Source organism: Aedes albopictus, chromosome 2 (genome assembly GCF_035046485.1).
Source record: "Aedes albopictus strain Foshan chromosome 2, AalbF5, whole genome shotgun sequence".
Lineage (NCBI taxonomy): Eukaryota > Metazoa > Arthropoda > Insecta > Diptera > Culicidae > Aedes > Aedes albopictus.
This window is the reverse complement of record NC_085137.1, coordinates 5350637-5367238: the sequence shown is the minus strand read 5'-3', so window position 1 is coordinate 5367238 and position 16602 is coordinate 5350637. Positions and strand designations below refer to the sequence as shown.

The following is a 16602-nucleotide window of genomic DNA, read 5'->3' as shown; positions in this document are numbered from 1 at the left end:
CACACAAACACACACACATACATACACACACACAGACATCACCTCAATTCGTCGAGCTGAGTTGATTGGTATATGTGACTTGATCCTCCGGGCCTTCTATCAAAAAGTCGTTTTTTAGTGAACATATAGCCTTTCCAGTACACTTAGTGTACGAGAAAGGCAAAAACATAAATTGAACATCACTACGACTTGAACACTCATACAACACACATTTTGTATACATTGATAACACCGATAAGAACAGCACAATAGATAACCAGCAAACCAGCAGTTAGTATCCAATCTATCGTAAGGCAATTAAATATTATTCTAGCTCGTCGCGTTTCAAAAATCAAAAGGGTTTTTCGCTTAAGGTTTTAATCGCTTCCAAATAAAGTGTATTACTTTTTTGCTAATAAGGATTGTGTAGTGCATCTATTAAGGAAGAAAGTGCCAATGTGGAGTTTCTATTTGTTCGTGAAAATAGAGATTGCATTCGAAAGAAGTATTTGGGGTATGTGAGCCTATACTAATCCATGAACCAGGAGTAACGATCAATAGGGGTTTTAGGGGGCTTCAGTGGCTCGCAGGTGCATTGTAAAACCTTAGTAGATTCGATGACGAATACTCGATGGAGTTCCTGTAGATCCTTAAAAAGATAATAAATCCACCACTTGGTTAAATTCATAATACTCCAATTGATCACTGATTACGCTTGTAGATCCGACGACATATACCCCAGGGAGTTCTCGGATACTTATATACAATCATAAAACCCATCACTTGATAGAACGAAAATCTTTTTAACTTTCTCATCGCACTTTAGATTCTTGAAAAATTGGCATGGCCCGTGACCACAGATTTGAAACCTCTGAGCTTCACAACACCACTTCATTGCAATAAGTACTCTTTGAGATCCAGAATCCAAAAAGCATTCACACTATCTCCTAGGGCTTCCGGTTTTTACGAAATCAGCATGGCCCATGATTCAAGCTTGGGAAACACTGAGCTTTGCAACACCAATTTATAATATTAGGGCTCCTTGAGATGCAGAATCTTAAAAACATTTGCAACTTCTTCTCGGGTTTTCGTTTCTTACGAAATCAGCATGGCCCGTGAACCCAGCTTGGAAACCACTGAACTTTTCAACGACAGTATAGTGTGATAGACGCTTCTTGAGACGCCGCATTTGTAAACCATTTTCACTTTCTAATCAAACTTTTTATACTTGAGAAATTAGTATGGCCCTTGGCATCTGCAATGTACATTCTCCTTGGGACGCAGAATCCAAAAAAAAATCTCACCCTCCCCTAAAAGTTTCGGATTTTGAGAAGTTCACATGACCCGTCTCCCAAAATTGAGAACCACTAAATTTTTCAACACTGCTGGTGGTAATTTTCCTTGAGACGGACAATTTGAGAAACAACTTCAAATTGCCATTATATATATAAGTATTTATCATATCATTGGCGTAGCTAGCTTTTCCTTTTTTCTCACTCATTCTTCTTGATAACGTGAGAAAGAGCGAGATGCAAGAGGGGGTCTGTGCCCCCCCTTTCATCCTTCTTTTTCCTGTGTTTGTTTAGTAGATTGAGTGAGAAAAAAGAAAAAGCTAGCTACGCCAATGTATCACATGTTAGTTATTCCCGAATATTCGAATTTAAGGGGCTCAATTTGGGAATTAGTTCGTAAATAAGAAATTCAAAACGATCGCGATAAAATCAATCTGGAGTACAGTGCGAAAATAAATACAACATTTGTCAAAACCGAGAGGCAATAAAACGCTAGTTCTGTTAATTTTCATAAATTCATTTGGAACTATATTAACTTAAACATGAAATTTGTGTCCCAACCCAGCAAGTAGAGCTACCATGGAGTGACATTAATTTTCTTAGCAACGTCACTCCCAACGTTTTTTTTATCACATCCATGGAGCGGCTGACGAGATAGCGTCGTTCTATTGTTTAGTTCAATTGTATTCAATGACGCTGAACAGTAGGCTTGGACGCTTTAACACTTGTAATGCATCTACAATGCACTGGAAGTATTGAAAAATGATAAAAGAAGACTAATTTATCGTTTACCATTGATAATTTTATCAGTCAGGATGACTGTGTATGTGTAGAATAGACTAGACTAGACTTGAATAGAATAAAACATTCAAATTCATTTCAATTGTAATCCATACCATCGCAAATTTTTAATTTTTGGTCTAAAGCTAACAACCTCAATCATTTTTTCATAATTTTTGGAATGAAAAGATTATTTTTTGAATGGGCTATGTGGCGTAAAAACGGCCTACTGAACCACCCCGATAATTAGGGTAGAATCTCACTTGTTCCCAAGCGCAAGAACGTAATGAAAACCGCTTTTGACAGTTTGCCTCTGTTTTCAACACCTTCCCTGGCTTCCGTTCAAACACTGTGATCTGATGGGCATCGATCCAAGTCCAAGACTCGCTCACAGACATTGCTAGTCTGCCCATATTCGCATAGTCGATGTAACCACCAACGTCTGCTCTGATGGGAAAACACGATTTTATAGATTTTTCCTGGATTTACATATGCACCGACTATTTGAATGAAATAATCTGTCAGTTTCGTGGATTACAGCTACAAAAAGTGAGCCGCAATGATTTTAAGATGTTTCATGTAATTTTTCCATATTTAAAACGTGTACGTCAGTTTATGCGACCATTCAGTCGTTTAGATGAATGATTGCACGGATAAGTTGACGTAACAACCAGATTGCTATAACCGTTATGTTAGCTATTACGGTACCCGTTTTCTGAACACGTGTTAGATTTTTATTCCGGAATGTCCGACTTCTTCTTCTATATGGCTCTACGTCCCCACTGAGACTTGGCCTGCCTCGCTTCAACTTAGTGTTCTTTGAGCACTTCCATAGTTATTAATTGAAGGGCTTCCTTTGTCTGCCATTGCATGCATTTGTATATTGTGAGGCAAGTGCAATGATACACCATGCTCAGGGAGTCGAAAAAAAATTCCCGACCGGAACGGGAATCGAACCCGGGTCTCCAGCTGAATGTCCGTATTCGTGCGTTAAATACATTCTTTGTTGATAAGCAGCAGTCCCGACTCGAAAGAAGATGTACTAACCGTGGTTTCAGAAAAAAAAAAAGCTAACACGTCACATTCTGAAAATGTGAACTATCTGATAGTGCGGTCGAGCGTACCATAAAGCGTGGGCATCGTAGTAAGACTCACAGTTCGCCTAGTCCAATTTTTCTTTACGCCGATCAGTTTGCTTATTTCGTTTAATGTGTGCAAAACACCGGAATTAACATTAATCCCCATGTTGGAGAGTAGGCCCACCGCGCGCACTACCACTAAGCTCGTTGATAAAGTGGACTACCTTGCATACCCAACCATGAACAGCGTAGCTGTCACTGATGGGTATGACTGGGATAAAACAAAATAGAAACATTGATGAAAGGAAAAACATATTCTACAGATACGAAACGTGGATTTTCTTAAAGCTAGAATACATAAAAAAACCTGAATTATACTTATTTCTAATAGTTTTTTGAACTTGTAAGTACTGAAATACACTTAAAGTAAATTAAAATATGTAATTAACATGAATTGTTCTACAGATACACACAAATTTGTTATAAATAGTTGCGGACAGTGAACACGAAGGTTACAAAAAGGACTAAATTCGTAAGTTAAAATAAGTTGATAAACACGATTGTCAAACTAAAATTAATAAACTCCGCAGCTTAAAGCATTCTCCAACCATAGAACCGAGTTTGCTAAAAAGGCGTCCCGAAAATCCCGAAGGTGTTCACGCGCCGTAACAAACTTTAAGGAATTTACCTCGAAGTGGAGCGCATTAGCGTTCGGAATGTCGGTCTCGAATAGGACAACGAACAAGCGCCGCGGCGTCATCCGACAGCTGACGGACGAAGAAAGCTCCGTTGCCGCCCGTTGCCCTTCATGCGATCGGCCAGATGTGGCTGATAGATGGATGGTCCAGTGTGATCTATGCCAAAGGTGGTTTCACTTCTCCTGTGCGAGAGTCGACGAGAGTGTGCGAGACCGCAGTTTCGCATGTGGCACCTGCGCACTTCAACACGGGTTGGAATCCACTAGATCGACCACTTCCAGCACAAATTCGGCGAGAAGACGGCTCGAGCTCCTCCGGTTAGAGGAGGAAAAGGAACTTCAGGAGAAACTGCTAGCGGAACAAGTCGAAGAGGAGGCGGCTCTGCAAAGGAAGATAGTGGAAGAGGAACGGGAGCGTCGAAAGAGGATTATGCAGGAGAAGCTGGATATTGCCAAGCGGTATATCAACAAGAAGTACGAGGTGCTGCAGGAGGAGGAACGATCCAATCATGGTGGGAGTCGGAAAAGTCATTCCAGTACTCGAAGCAAACTGAGCGACGTTGAGAAGTGGGTGAGTAACCAAAATTTGGCCTTGGTAACTGGATCCGGGACGAGTCAAGCCCCCATCGGTGCCACGCCAGTTGTCGAAATTGACCCCAAAATAACAGCTAGTAGTTCGTGTGGCGGTGCAGTTCCGATCGTTTCCGCGCAGGCTGGTGTTTCCAATGCATCTGTAGCAGCTACCGGTCCGTACAACCTCAACAATATCGCTTCTTGGGGAATACTGGTACCCCGGTCGGGTCAGGGCCCGTCGAATTCAGCTTCGGTTCCCCCTCCATCACTACCGACAACGTCCAGTACTCCGGTGCAGGAAAAGCAGATTCCTCGTAGCACCAATCACGTAGCAGCTGACATTTCTCCCCCCGCGACGACCCAGCAAGTTGGGCCGGCAGTGTACGATATGGACATTTCTCCACCTCACGTCGGCGAACGGTCTAGAGCGGATCTAGAGCGAGAGCTGCAGGAACTGCAGCAACAGTTAACCAACCTCAAACGAAGTTCGTCCAGTCAGTATCACTGTCCAGCTCCTGGCGGCATCAGCAACGGTTCAGTTCCAGTAACTAGCCTAAGTAACATGGCAGATACAGGTACGTCAAACTTGCATGATTTGTTTCAAGCGACTCAAGATGAAGGTAGACAAGCGCAGTTTCCGCGCAGTTACCCAGTAGGGACTCAGGCAAATGTTAGATTCGCTACACAATGTACCATACAGAACACGGTTCCAAACACTAGCTTTCTTCCTCGCTGGAACCCGATGGTTTCATCAAGTCGCTTAACGTCGAACCCACCAGAGGTTCTCAATCCCAGTTTTTACAACGATCCCAATGTTCTCGCTGGTAACTTGTTCCAGCAGTATGAACCAAGAATTTCCAATCCCATTACCCGATCAACTTTGTCGGCAGAAGCACCTTCCTATCCTTTCGTCGCGAGTGAAAGAAGTGCTCCGAATCGGATAAGTCAGCCAGTCACTTTTCCGGTTGATATTACTTCTCGCCCTTTCGTCGCGAGTGTGCCGAGTGTCCCTAATCCAATCGTTACGCCAGTAGTGTCACAACGAGCGGTTCCTGATCCATCGGCCAGGCATTGTGGACCGAGTTCGCAGCAAATCGCCGCGAGGCACGTCGTGCCCAAGGAGCTTCCGGAGTTCGCAGGTGATCCCATAGAGTGGCCATTGTTCGTGAGCAGTTACAACAACTCGACTCGAATGTGTGGATATACCGACGACGAAAATCTTATGCGACTGCAACGCAGCCTGAAGGGGAATGCGAAGGAAGCAGTTCGGGGGCATCTCTACCATCCGTCATCCGTGCCACAGATCATGACCACCTTGGAAACCCTGTACGGACGCCCGGAACTAATAGTAAAGTGCTTGACGAGCAAGGTGTATTCTACTCCGGCGCCAAAACCAGATAAATTGGAAAGTCTCATCAGTTTCGGACTCGTTGTGCAGAACCTCTGTAGCCAGCTGCAGTCTATGGGTATGGAAACCCATTTGTCCAATCCCTCACTTCTCCAGGATCTAGTGGACAAGCTGCCCGCTAACATAAAGCTTGACTGGGCTATGTATCAACGACACGTTCCAGTAGTGGACTTGCGTGCTTTCGGCACCTATATGACCACTATTGTGTCTGCCGCTAGCAAGGTCACGCTCTACGCAGAGCCGTCTACAAAACCAGAGAAGCCTAAAGGGAAGGAAAAGGGTTTCGTCAACGCCCATTCAACAGAACCCGACAAGGAGGAGACAAGCGGCATGAGTGTAGGCTATCGACCAAAGCCGTGTCTGTTGTGTAAGACGGAGGGACATAAAGTGAGGGATTGCGAGAGATTCAAGCAATTAACGTTGGCGAATCGATGGAAAACTGCTCATCAGCTGAGCCTTTGTCGTCGCTGCCTGATTCCACACGGAAAGTGGCCATGTAAGGCCACAGTTTGTGGAGTGGCTAACTGCGAAGAGCGTCATCACAAGTTGTTACACCCTGGAGATCCCCAGTCGTCGGTTACCGAAAATACGACACCAGCGATAAACCAGCCCTCATCTTCAGCGACCGTGAATGTCCATCGACAGCATCCGTGTCCGGTACTCTTCCGAATACTGCCAGTTACACTCTACGGGAAGAATGCATCAGTCAACACGCTAGCGTTTCTCGACGATGGGTCGTCGCACACGCTTATTGAGAAGGAGTTGGCCGACGAACTAGGCGTTGAAGGTGAAGTGGAACCCCTGTGCCTACAGTGGACAGGCAATATACGACGAACAGAAAGTGAATCCCAGAACATTCAACTTGCAGTTTCGGCGATTGGTAACGACCGTAAGCATTCTTTGGATCATGTGCGTACGGTGGAGAACTTGGATCTTCCTCCACAATCGTTGCAGTACGAAGAAATGGCGCGCAAATTCGACTATCTGAAGGGTATTCCTGTGAACAGTTATTCTAGCGCTGCACCTCGTATCCTGATCGGCGCTGACAATGCCAAGTTGCTGCTGACATTAAAGAAGCGAGAAGGAAAGTACTGCGAACCAGTTGCGGCGAAGACTAGATTAGGTTGGACCATCTACGGGAAAGCGGAAGGCCTTAACGACTCGCCTGAACATCGCCTTCTTCACATTTGTGGCCGGTCATCTGATCAACAGCTACACGATGCAGTGAAGAGCTTTTTTTCGATCGAAAACGTAGGTGTAGCTCTTGTTCCGCAAGTCGAAGCCGACGAAGATCGCAGGGCACGCGAAATTTTGGAAAAGACAACCATTCGCACAGCAACCGGAAGATTTCAAACAGGTCTGCTATGGAAGTTTGATTGTGTCGAGTTTCCAGAAAACCGATTCATGGCAGAGCGACGATTGACTTGTCTGGAACGAAGCCTCTCAAAGAAACCGGAATTATACGCGAACGTTCGTCAGCAGATACTCGACTATCAAGCAAAGGGTTACGCGCACAAGCTTACCGATGAAGAATCTAACAGCAGTGAACCAAAAAAGGTGTGGTATTTGCCGCTAGGAGTCGTGCAAAACCCGAACAAACCCGGAAAAGTTCGGGTCATATGGGATGCTGCCGCCAAAACTGGTGGTGTTTCACTGAACTCAATGCTTCTGCCGGGCCCGGATCTTCTCACCTCACTTCCATCTGTATTGTTCCGCTTTCGCCAACGAGAGGTTGCCGTCACAGGCGACATAAAGGAAATGTTCCACCAGATTATCATTCGTCCGGAAGACCGACAGGCCCAGCGTTTCTTGTGGCGGGACAATCAGGGAGACCCGATTCAGGAATACGTCATGGACGTAGCCACGTTTGGGTCTACATGTTCGCCATGTTCTGCCCAATACGTAAAGAACAAAAACGCTGAGGAATGGAAGCAGAGATATCCCGAAGCAGCTGCAGCCATAGTGGAGAATACCTATGTAGACGATTACGCAAACAGTGCGGATACGGTTGAAGAGGCAGTTCGCGTAGCACTCGAAGTGAAGGAGATTCATGCTAGCGCGGGATTTGTAATTCGGAACTGGCTCTCGAATTCCGGACAAGTTCTTCTACGGGTCGGGGAACAAGGTTCAGAAACCACGAAAACCTTTTCTGTGGGAAAGTCAGCCGATGCAGAACGAGTTCTGGGTATAACCTGGCTTCCAGAATATGACAGTCTCATGTTCGCCGCCAAGTTTCGCCCTGATATTCAACATCTACTAGACGAAGACACGATCCCAACCAAACGTGAGGTGCTCAGGGTCGTGATGAGTATTTTTGACCCCCTCGGACTGGTGGCGGCATTTGTTGTTCACGGCAAGTGCTTGATCCAAGACATTTGGAGAGCAGGCGTCGACTGGGACGACCAGATTCCACCGGAGATAGTCGATCAATGGCGGCGATGGGTCGAGGTGCTTCGTAATCTAGACCACGTGAAGATTCCGCGCTGTTACTTCCCTGGATACGACCACCGCAGCCTTCAGAGCCTGGAACTTCATGTTTTTGTCGATGCGAGTGAGGCAGCGTATGCGAGTGCCGCATATTTTCGAATTGTCGATCGTGGGCATGTTCGCTGCGCACTTGTTGCTGCCAAAACGAAAGTGGCCCCTCTAAAACCGATGTCAGTTCCCCGGCTAGAGTTACAAGCTGCAGTCATTGGAGTAAGATTAATGAAGTCGATTCAGGAGCATCACACCTTACCGATCAGTCGTCGAGTGATCTGGGGTGATTCGAAAACAGTGCAGTCCTGGATCCGTTCAGACCAACGCAAATACCGGCAATTCGTGGCCTTTAGGGTCAGCGAGATCCTTAGCGAAACGAATGCAGACGAATGGCGATGGGTTCCGACGCGGCTCAATGTTGCAGATGAGGCCACAAAATGGGGCAAAGGACCATGCTTCCAAACTGACAGTCGGTGGTTTGTTGGTCCTGAATTTCTGTACAAGGACGAATCGGAATGGCCGATACAAGAGTCCTCCCCGCCAGATACTTCGGAAGAAATGCGCGTGGTTCACGCTCACCATCGAGTGGCTCCGGAATCTCTGATTCAATATCACCGGTTTTCCAAATATCAACGGCTGCTGCGGACCGTAGGATTCGTTCTTCGATTCATCGATTCCTGCCGTAGGAGATTTGATCCCGAACGACGTGATGCGAGAACATTGTCGAAAGAAGAACTGTTGAAAGCGGAAGTCGTGCTGTGGAAGCTGGTGCAGGCCGAAGAATACTCTGAAGAACTAACAACAGTACGCAAGAATGCACAGTTGTCGCCGGAATGCGGCAAGCGGCTGGAGAAGAGCAGTCCACTGCGGAAGTTGTCGGTATTTTTGGACGAACAAGGAGTCTTGCGGATTGAAGGACGAATTGGTGCGGCCAAATGTGTTCCATACGGGTCCAAGTTTCCCGTGATTCTTCCGAAAAAGCATCGCTTCACCGAGTTACTCGTTGAATTCTTCCATCAGCGCTATGCTCACGGGTTTGGGGAAACAGTAACGAATGAACTGAGACAGATTTTTTACATCCCAAGTTTAAGAACAGTTGTTCGGAAAGTGGCTAGGAGTTGTCCATGGTGTACCGTGTATCGTGCTGTACCGAAGGCACCTCGGATGGCACCTCTTCCAGCTGTGCGAGTGACCCCGTATGTCCGACCGTTTACGTTCATCGGTATCGACTACTGTGGACCGTTTATGATTCGGATCGGCAGAAGCAACGTAAAACGGTGGGTTGTGCTCATCACCTGCTTGACGGTACGAGCCGTGCACCTAGAAATTGCCAGCAGCATGTCCAGCGAGTCGTGTAAGATGGCGATTAGGCGGTTTATAGCCAGGAGAGGTGCTCCACAGGAGATTTATAGTGATCAGGGCACGAACTTCGTCGGAGCGAGCAAAGAGCTACAAGCGGAAGTTGCAGCGGTAAATCGTGTCTTGGCAGGAAGTTTTACAAACCGCGACACCCAATGGTGGTTCAATCCCCCCGCCGCCCCGCACATGGGTGGCGTGTGGGAACGCCTAGTACGAACCGTGAAGACTTCGTTGGATTCTCTATCGATCAGCAGAACACCGGACGAAGAAACTTTCAACACTCTCCTCATTGAAGTCGAAGGAATCATCAACTCCAGGCCGTTAACGTTTGTGCCTCTAGGAACGGAAGATGAGGAAGCGCTTACGCCCAACCACTTCCTGATCTTTACTATTACTTTAGAGCTTTTAGTAGAACTTGTTACTTCAGACTCTAGTTTAATTTAAAAACACTTCACTAATACTTTACTTTTGCAAAAGAAAATAAAAAATGAATAACTCTTTTAAAGAAAAACTAGAAAGGACGAGCAAATTCCTTTTAATTCTACTACTGTGCTTATCTTCGGACAGATAGGCCTATTTCGTATCTGTATCTGTAAGAAGTCTGTAAGTCACAGACGAAATAGGCCTATCTGTCCGAAGATAAGCACAGTAGTAGAATTAAAAGGAATTTGCTCGTCCTTTCACTTCCTGATGCTGAGCTCGAATGGTGTTTGCCAACCACCGCAAATACCAGCAAAGGACAGTGGTCGGTCGCTTCGGGCTAATTGGGACCAGGTACGGTGCTTACTGGATGAATTTTGGAGCAAGTGGATCAAGGGATACCTGCCTACAATCTGCCGTCGCACGAAGTGGTTCGACGATACCAAGCCAATCAACGTTGGAGACCTGGTGTTCATAGTCGATGAAGGTATGCGCAACAGCTGGACACGCGGAAAGGTGGTGAAGGCGATTCCTGGCAGCGATGGCAGAGTACGTAGAGTGGAGGTGCAGACGAACAACGGAGTGTTCCAGCGACCTGTTACCAAAGTGGCAGTGTTAGACGTGGCAGTTAAAGGTACAGCTGAGAATGATCACCAGCAATACGGGTCGGGGAATGTTGGAGAGTAGGCCCACCGCGCGCACTACCACTAAGCTCGTTGATAAAGTGGACTACCTTGCATACCCAACCATGAACAGCGTAGCTGTCACTGATGGGTATGACTGGGATAAAACAAAATAGAAACATTGATGAAAGGAAAAACATATTCTACAGATACGAAACGTGGATTTTCTTAAAGCTAGAATACATAAAAAAAACCTGAATTATACTTATTTCTAATAGTTTTTTGAACTTGTAAGTACTGAAATACACTTAAAGTAAATTAAAATATGTAATTAACATGAATTGTTCTACAGATACACACAAATTTGTTATAAATAGTTGCGGACAGTGAACACGAAGGTTACAAAAAGGACTAAATTCGTAAGTTAAAATAAGTTGATAAACACGATTGTCAAACTAAAATTAATAAACTCCGCAGCTTAAAGCATTCTCCAACCATAGAACCGAGTTTGCTAAAAAGGCGTCCCGAAAATCCCGAAGGTGTTCACGCGCCGTAACACCCCAGGCTCTGCGATGGATCCTAACGGCTTCTTCCAATGCACCATGCAATTAAGGTAGTCTATGTTGAAAAGGTTATTTTATGCCTTATCCAAAATATGTTGTTGTACCTGTTGTACGTATTTATTAAAAAATACCTTAGTAATATTTACAATTTTTTGAGATTTACTTGATAAACTAAAACATTAAGTGTCACCCGCGGGCCTCATTTATTTTTTTCTCATATTTGACAGATTACGAAATGTTACGAAACTAATTTCATTTTAATAACCTTGTACTATTCCTCTACACTATGTTTTTACAATTAAATTAGTAAACATCAAAAGCTCATACACCCAACGCCTAATCAGAGAGATATGGATTTAATTTATCTAAGTTTTGGAGGATGTTTACGACTGGGAAGAAATGTTGAACTGTTGTGGTTTTCTCAGTCTAACAGGATTAAAACGGATATGCCAAACTCCTGATCGTTTCACTTTTGTTAGACTGAAAAGCCAAAACAGTTCAGTAGTATTGTTTCAATGATGGGTTTGAAACAAAACGTAAAACTTATAATAGTTTTGCTGTGGAATGATTTTACTCGTGGCTAATCATGAGTTTACTATTTCATTAATCAATCAGGTGCCACAAAAACTCACGTTTCGGGTTTCAATGAGTTTGCTTCAAGCACTTAGTAAGTAGCTGAAAGGGGGTTTGAGAAGTTTACATCGTAATTCAGAGGAAGCGATAGAGATCTACCACAACCATCCATACAAAAAAATATAACTGTTCATACATAAGGTGTTGGGATTCTATACTTAGGAGATTTGACAAACACCCATTTTAGAGTAATTTAAAGTAAGCACGTTAACTGCGAAGAATACTCGCCGCTAGCCAAGATCACGGCATATGGCGGCGTTGCATGAACTACGAATTGTACCAAGTGTGTAAATAAATCGATACAGTATGAACCCAATTTTGTCAGCCCCACAAACTTTTTGCTCTCATTAACTTACGGTCAAACTTTAACTAACTCAATCATGTTCATCACTAATCTACTGCTTTAAAATCTATTTAGATATTTAAGGAGAACAAAAAATGTGTCCCGAAACAGGCTGACAAAATCGGTTAACTGATGTATAATGAAGCGGATAAAACACGGCAGGCTGCGGTGGGCTGGGTACGTAGCTCGTATGCCAATACCAGAGAAATGACAAACTTATACCATATTAGCAGAGAACCAGGAAGGATCCGTTGGCTTCGTGGTAGGGCGCGCACGTGGGCCTTTTAGATCTTCCTCAACTGCATTTTGCGGCCCTAAGTGGCTCCAAAATCTCAGGGCGACTGGAAGCGATTGATCCAGGACTAAAACCAGTAAAAACGATTACTTCAATCGGCGTAGACTCATCATTACGAGTTGTAGGCTATCAAGTATCAATTTGTTAAATTATTCGCATGTTGTTGTCAAAGCATCATAAATGTTTCAGTATCTACATTGCATCCATAATAAGTATTAAACATAATTGATAATATTCATTCACTAAGAAAGTTGTTGATATTGAAAATGATTTTCAGGCATCTGAAATCAAATATTTAGATATCTCAAACATAAATCATGTTTATGTTAATAAATTATCTTAATAAATTATCTCAATAAATTATGTTCAATCACGTTGTATGGACGTTGTACACAGACGTCAGTATTGCGACCACATGGTGGTTACGTCAAAACGTTCTTTTCAATTTACTCACCTGTCTTAGAACAAACACATTTTTTAATAATTGGAGCATATGCTATACATGGTGTAGGATATGTTAAGCTAAAAAAGTGGATTTTGACCTATGTGGCGTTTACGTCACCTATGCGAATATGGGCAGTAGTATGTAACTCCCCGGCTGGCAAATGCAATTGAATTCATTGGAAATCAATTACAGTAAATCACTTTGCATGTTTACGTCTCGTTAAATTAAATGCTATCGCTGCAGCACAATGGACAATCCAGCGCGCGCGAAGGCAATGTGCTCTCTCAACGCAGCAGACTTCATATCGATCGCCTCTCCTTCGAAGTGGGTGCGCTGCGAACTGAGAATTGGATGTTGATACGAGCGTTCGTTGTCGCTGTCGTCATCGTAGGAGCCTGGGGAGCAACGCTGCTGCAGGCAGGTGGCAATGGCAACGACGACTACTGTGTCAGACGCAGAAAGAACACCACCCCACTGAAATGCATTCGCCTGCTTCGATCCGTCCGTACACACATATGCATCTGACGACTGGCAACCAGTCAATGCTAACTACGATTTCGTCTAGTGAGCGAAAGACAATGAACTAGCTTCGTTCCTTACTAGAGAGGGAAGAAATCCTATCCTCACTCACCTTTTTCTGTAATAATGAGTCTGCTGACTGCGAGGGTGGTGTGAGTGTGGACAATCCTCCGAGAAATATGGGCGTCTAGCAGTCAAAGACAAAAGTGGCGATTCGTGTCTGTCGACGGTCGTACGTGTGGCGCTGGTCAGGGTGTGGAAGGGCACAATGCCACCAAATCAACCTAAATCTCGCTTGCTACGATACGAGAAGCCAGAAGCAGTCATCGACCTCATTAGACTAATTTTCCCTGGGTTGCCATCAGAACTGTATTCTTTGCCTACTAGACCAACTGCCAGGACTGGCAACCCGACTGTCACACCCCGCGTCTTTGGTTGCTCTTTGAGCCTGGCTGATATCCCATCCCTTCCCAGATATTCTTCAGAAACTCACACATCCAACCCAGGCACACAACAAAGAAGACCGAAACTAAGCAAGTTATTCACCCTCAACTTTCGCTTCCTTCTTACGTTGCCAAAGACCACGGCCGGCGTGGCGGGTCGATACGCGTATAGTTTTGTGATGTGTGGTCCAGCCAACCAGCCAGCTAGCGTTCATTCGAGTTGCTTTAATTTCGTGGCTGCTGAAGCTGGAGACTCATTCAGCTTTAATCCCGACGGCGGCCGCCGGTGTTTGCTGGCTGCTTCCTTACATTGACGGCCACCGACGACCGTTGCTGTTGTTGTCGATCGATTGCAGACACGCGTGACTGTTTCCGCAAGGCAACTCTTCTCCTGTTTTGTGTCTGGGTATTACCTCCATGCCGTAGCTCACCTTAGAATATGGGGGTTAGGAGTTCGAAACTTGGAATGAGGGCGTTCGGGACTATGCACATTGAAGGGCTGGTCTTCAGCCTCATCTTTGCCATGTCTTCTGACAAATCTCTCCTCTAACAGTTGGCATTCGAGCGTGTAATTAGCCATCGACGATGCCAAGGCAAATAGACAAATATGATTGTGTGATGTGATACTAACTTGGATTTCTGTCGTATTCTAAGGCAACCGTTCTATACTAATGTAAAAGCTCATTAGCATGCATCGAGTACAGTCAACTTTCCGTATCTCGGTGGTTTCATTAGAACCTCCGATCTAAATGCGTTGTACATCTCCAAATGTAGATACCTTGCCGGGGCCCGTGGCGCAGTGACTACACGTTCGCTTCATAAGCGAATGGTCATGGGTTCGATCCCAGCCCCGGCACTTCGTCAGTTGCTCTTCCCCCCGAGAGCGGCTGGCACTTGACCCTCTTCTGAGCTCTCATAGCTCAAACGGACCGGATAATTGGATATCGGCGAACAGCAACACATAATGGACGACCCCCAATCGGACTGGAAAAGGAACAACAGCCTCACATCGTTTCATCATCGTGCTCATCATTCTACCAAAGACAGGGTAGAAAAGTGAAAGCAGCACAAAGGCAAACCAGCTCGATATAGTAGAATAAGAATATAATAGAATACATTTAGGCGCTGTACACTTTGTAAGTGCAGCCGCCAATTGGAATCGCTCACGTAGTGCCCTAGTGGACAAACGAGCTGTAAAATAAGTGGTTAAGATCTTTAAAATAAATGTGGATGCCCCCTTTCTCGTGATTTTGTTCACTTATTTTAGATTTCCTCTCCATATGTTGATGTGCCTAATTATTAGACTACGTTACCAACATTTTGGGAAAGTGAAGTTTAATCTGTTTAATGGCAGAGTTTCCAAGTTCCAATCAAGTATTCATCAAAAATTGGTCAACTTTTCGATTTCTCCCAATCTTAATTTTCCTTCCATACAGTTGCTTGCATTTAGAGTAGGTGGATTAGGGGCATAATGGACACCCTATGCAAATGAGTACGTAAGGCCTACAGAGAAAAACTTAACATATTATCAGTTGCATTACATCTTAGCTTGTATCCTACATATTTTAATCTTTTACTGCAGGTAGAATGGCTTTATTGTGGAGAAATAATGAATAGTAAACCGTGTGTCTTTTAGGGCTTGCAGGAAGGTGCGGGGCGAATTGGACACCCATGGGGGCATAATGGACACCCCTGCATATTTTATGCTAATTCTTTGATTACATCAACTAGTTAAGTAATTTGTCTACGGAGATCAATACCACAGATATAATACTCCAGCTTACATAACATCAAAGTTAATTCAATTAACTGCAGGCTTAAATAATCGGATTGAATTTTTCTCTCTAAAACGCCTAACAGTATGCAATGTACGTACATTCCGCCCCGAATCGACTAAAACATTAAATTCTTATCAAAAAACCCGATTTAATCCACCTATGGTGAACAGAACCCTTCTTACACTTATAAAAAATTATTGTTGTATTATTTGTATTTAACATATTTATTTTGTGTGATTGACCAAAAGTCTAGAAAATATTGTAAATTTGGCATCTAGTAGATTGGTTTCCAAAATAGCATCATGGATCATGGACCAAACTACCAGAAATGCCAGACACCTCCAAGAATCTTGTATGGAATGTTTAAAAAATAGCTTACATATTCTGGAATATTGTATCTTTTGTTAACTGCCAAAAGATCTTGAATCGATTAACAAATGGACAAGAAAATCAGCGAGATACACTTTGTCTAAAATCTCTTAATCAGTCGAATAAATTAGCTCCGAAGTACTTGGTATTCATGGTTATGGTGTGAAAAGGACAAAAATGATATATGTTAATCAGTTTTGGAATTAGCTAGTTATTTTGGCTGTCCAGTTCTTGCATTTTTTCCACAATATATAAATTCAAAACTTTCGTTTAACATATTGTTAGTTTTCATAGAATTCCTGTTTATTTGTAATTTGTTATTCATAATTTTGATGGAAACAATAACCTGCTAGTATACACTTTGTATTATTTATTGAAAAATAATTTCCCATAGACTGGTCAAAAACTAATGCAAGACAACAAGTGAATATAATAAAAAAAAAGAATTTATTGAAATACTCTTCGTAAGATATTTCAGTAATCAAATGCCGAATCGAAATAAAATTTCAGCGCCTTTTGCAAGGAC

At 43.9% G+C, this 16602-nt stretch overlaps 1 protein-coding gene across 1 annotated transcript; it reads left to right on the top strand.

Moving 5' to 3' along the window:
- Nucleotides 1-3317: 3317 nt before the first annotated feature.
- LOC134285955 (uncharacterized) lies at nt 3318-10752 on the top strand. Its single transcript, XM_062847513.1, has 3 exons — nt 3318-3662; nt 3721-9971; nt 10344-10752. The coding sequence occupies exons 2-3, from the start codon at nt 3847-3849 to the stop codon at nt 10750-10752; spliced, it is 6534 nt and encodes a 2177-aa protein (XP_062703497.1). The 5' UTR covers nt 3318-3662; nt 3721-3846.
- The last annotated feature ends 5850 nt before the right edge of the window (nt 10753-16602 follow it).

Bases quoted from the DNA above. Each gene is read 5' to 3' on its own strand.
- LOC134285955 (XM_062847513.1), top strand. From the start codon at position 3,847: ATGTCGGTCTCGAATAGGACAACGAACAAGCGCCGCGGCGTCATCCGA. The intron at 9,972-10,343 runs GTTTGTGCCTCT...CCTGATGCTGAG, and splicing joins ATCAACTCCAGGCCGTTAAC to CTCGAATGGTGTTTGCCAAC.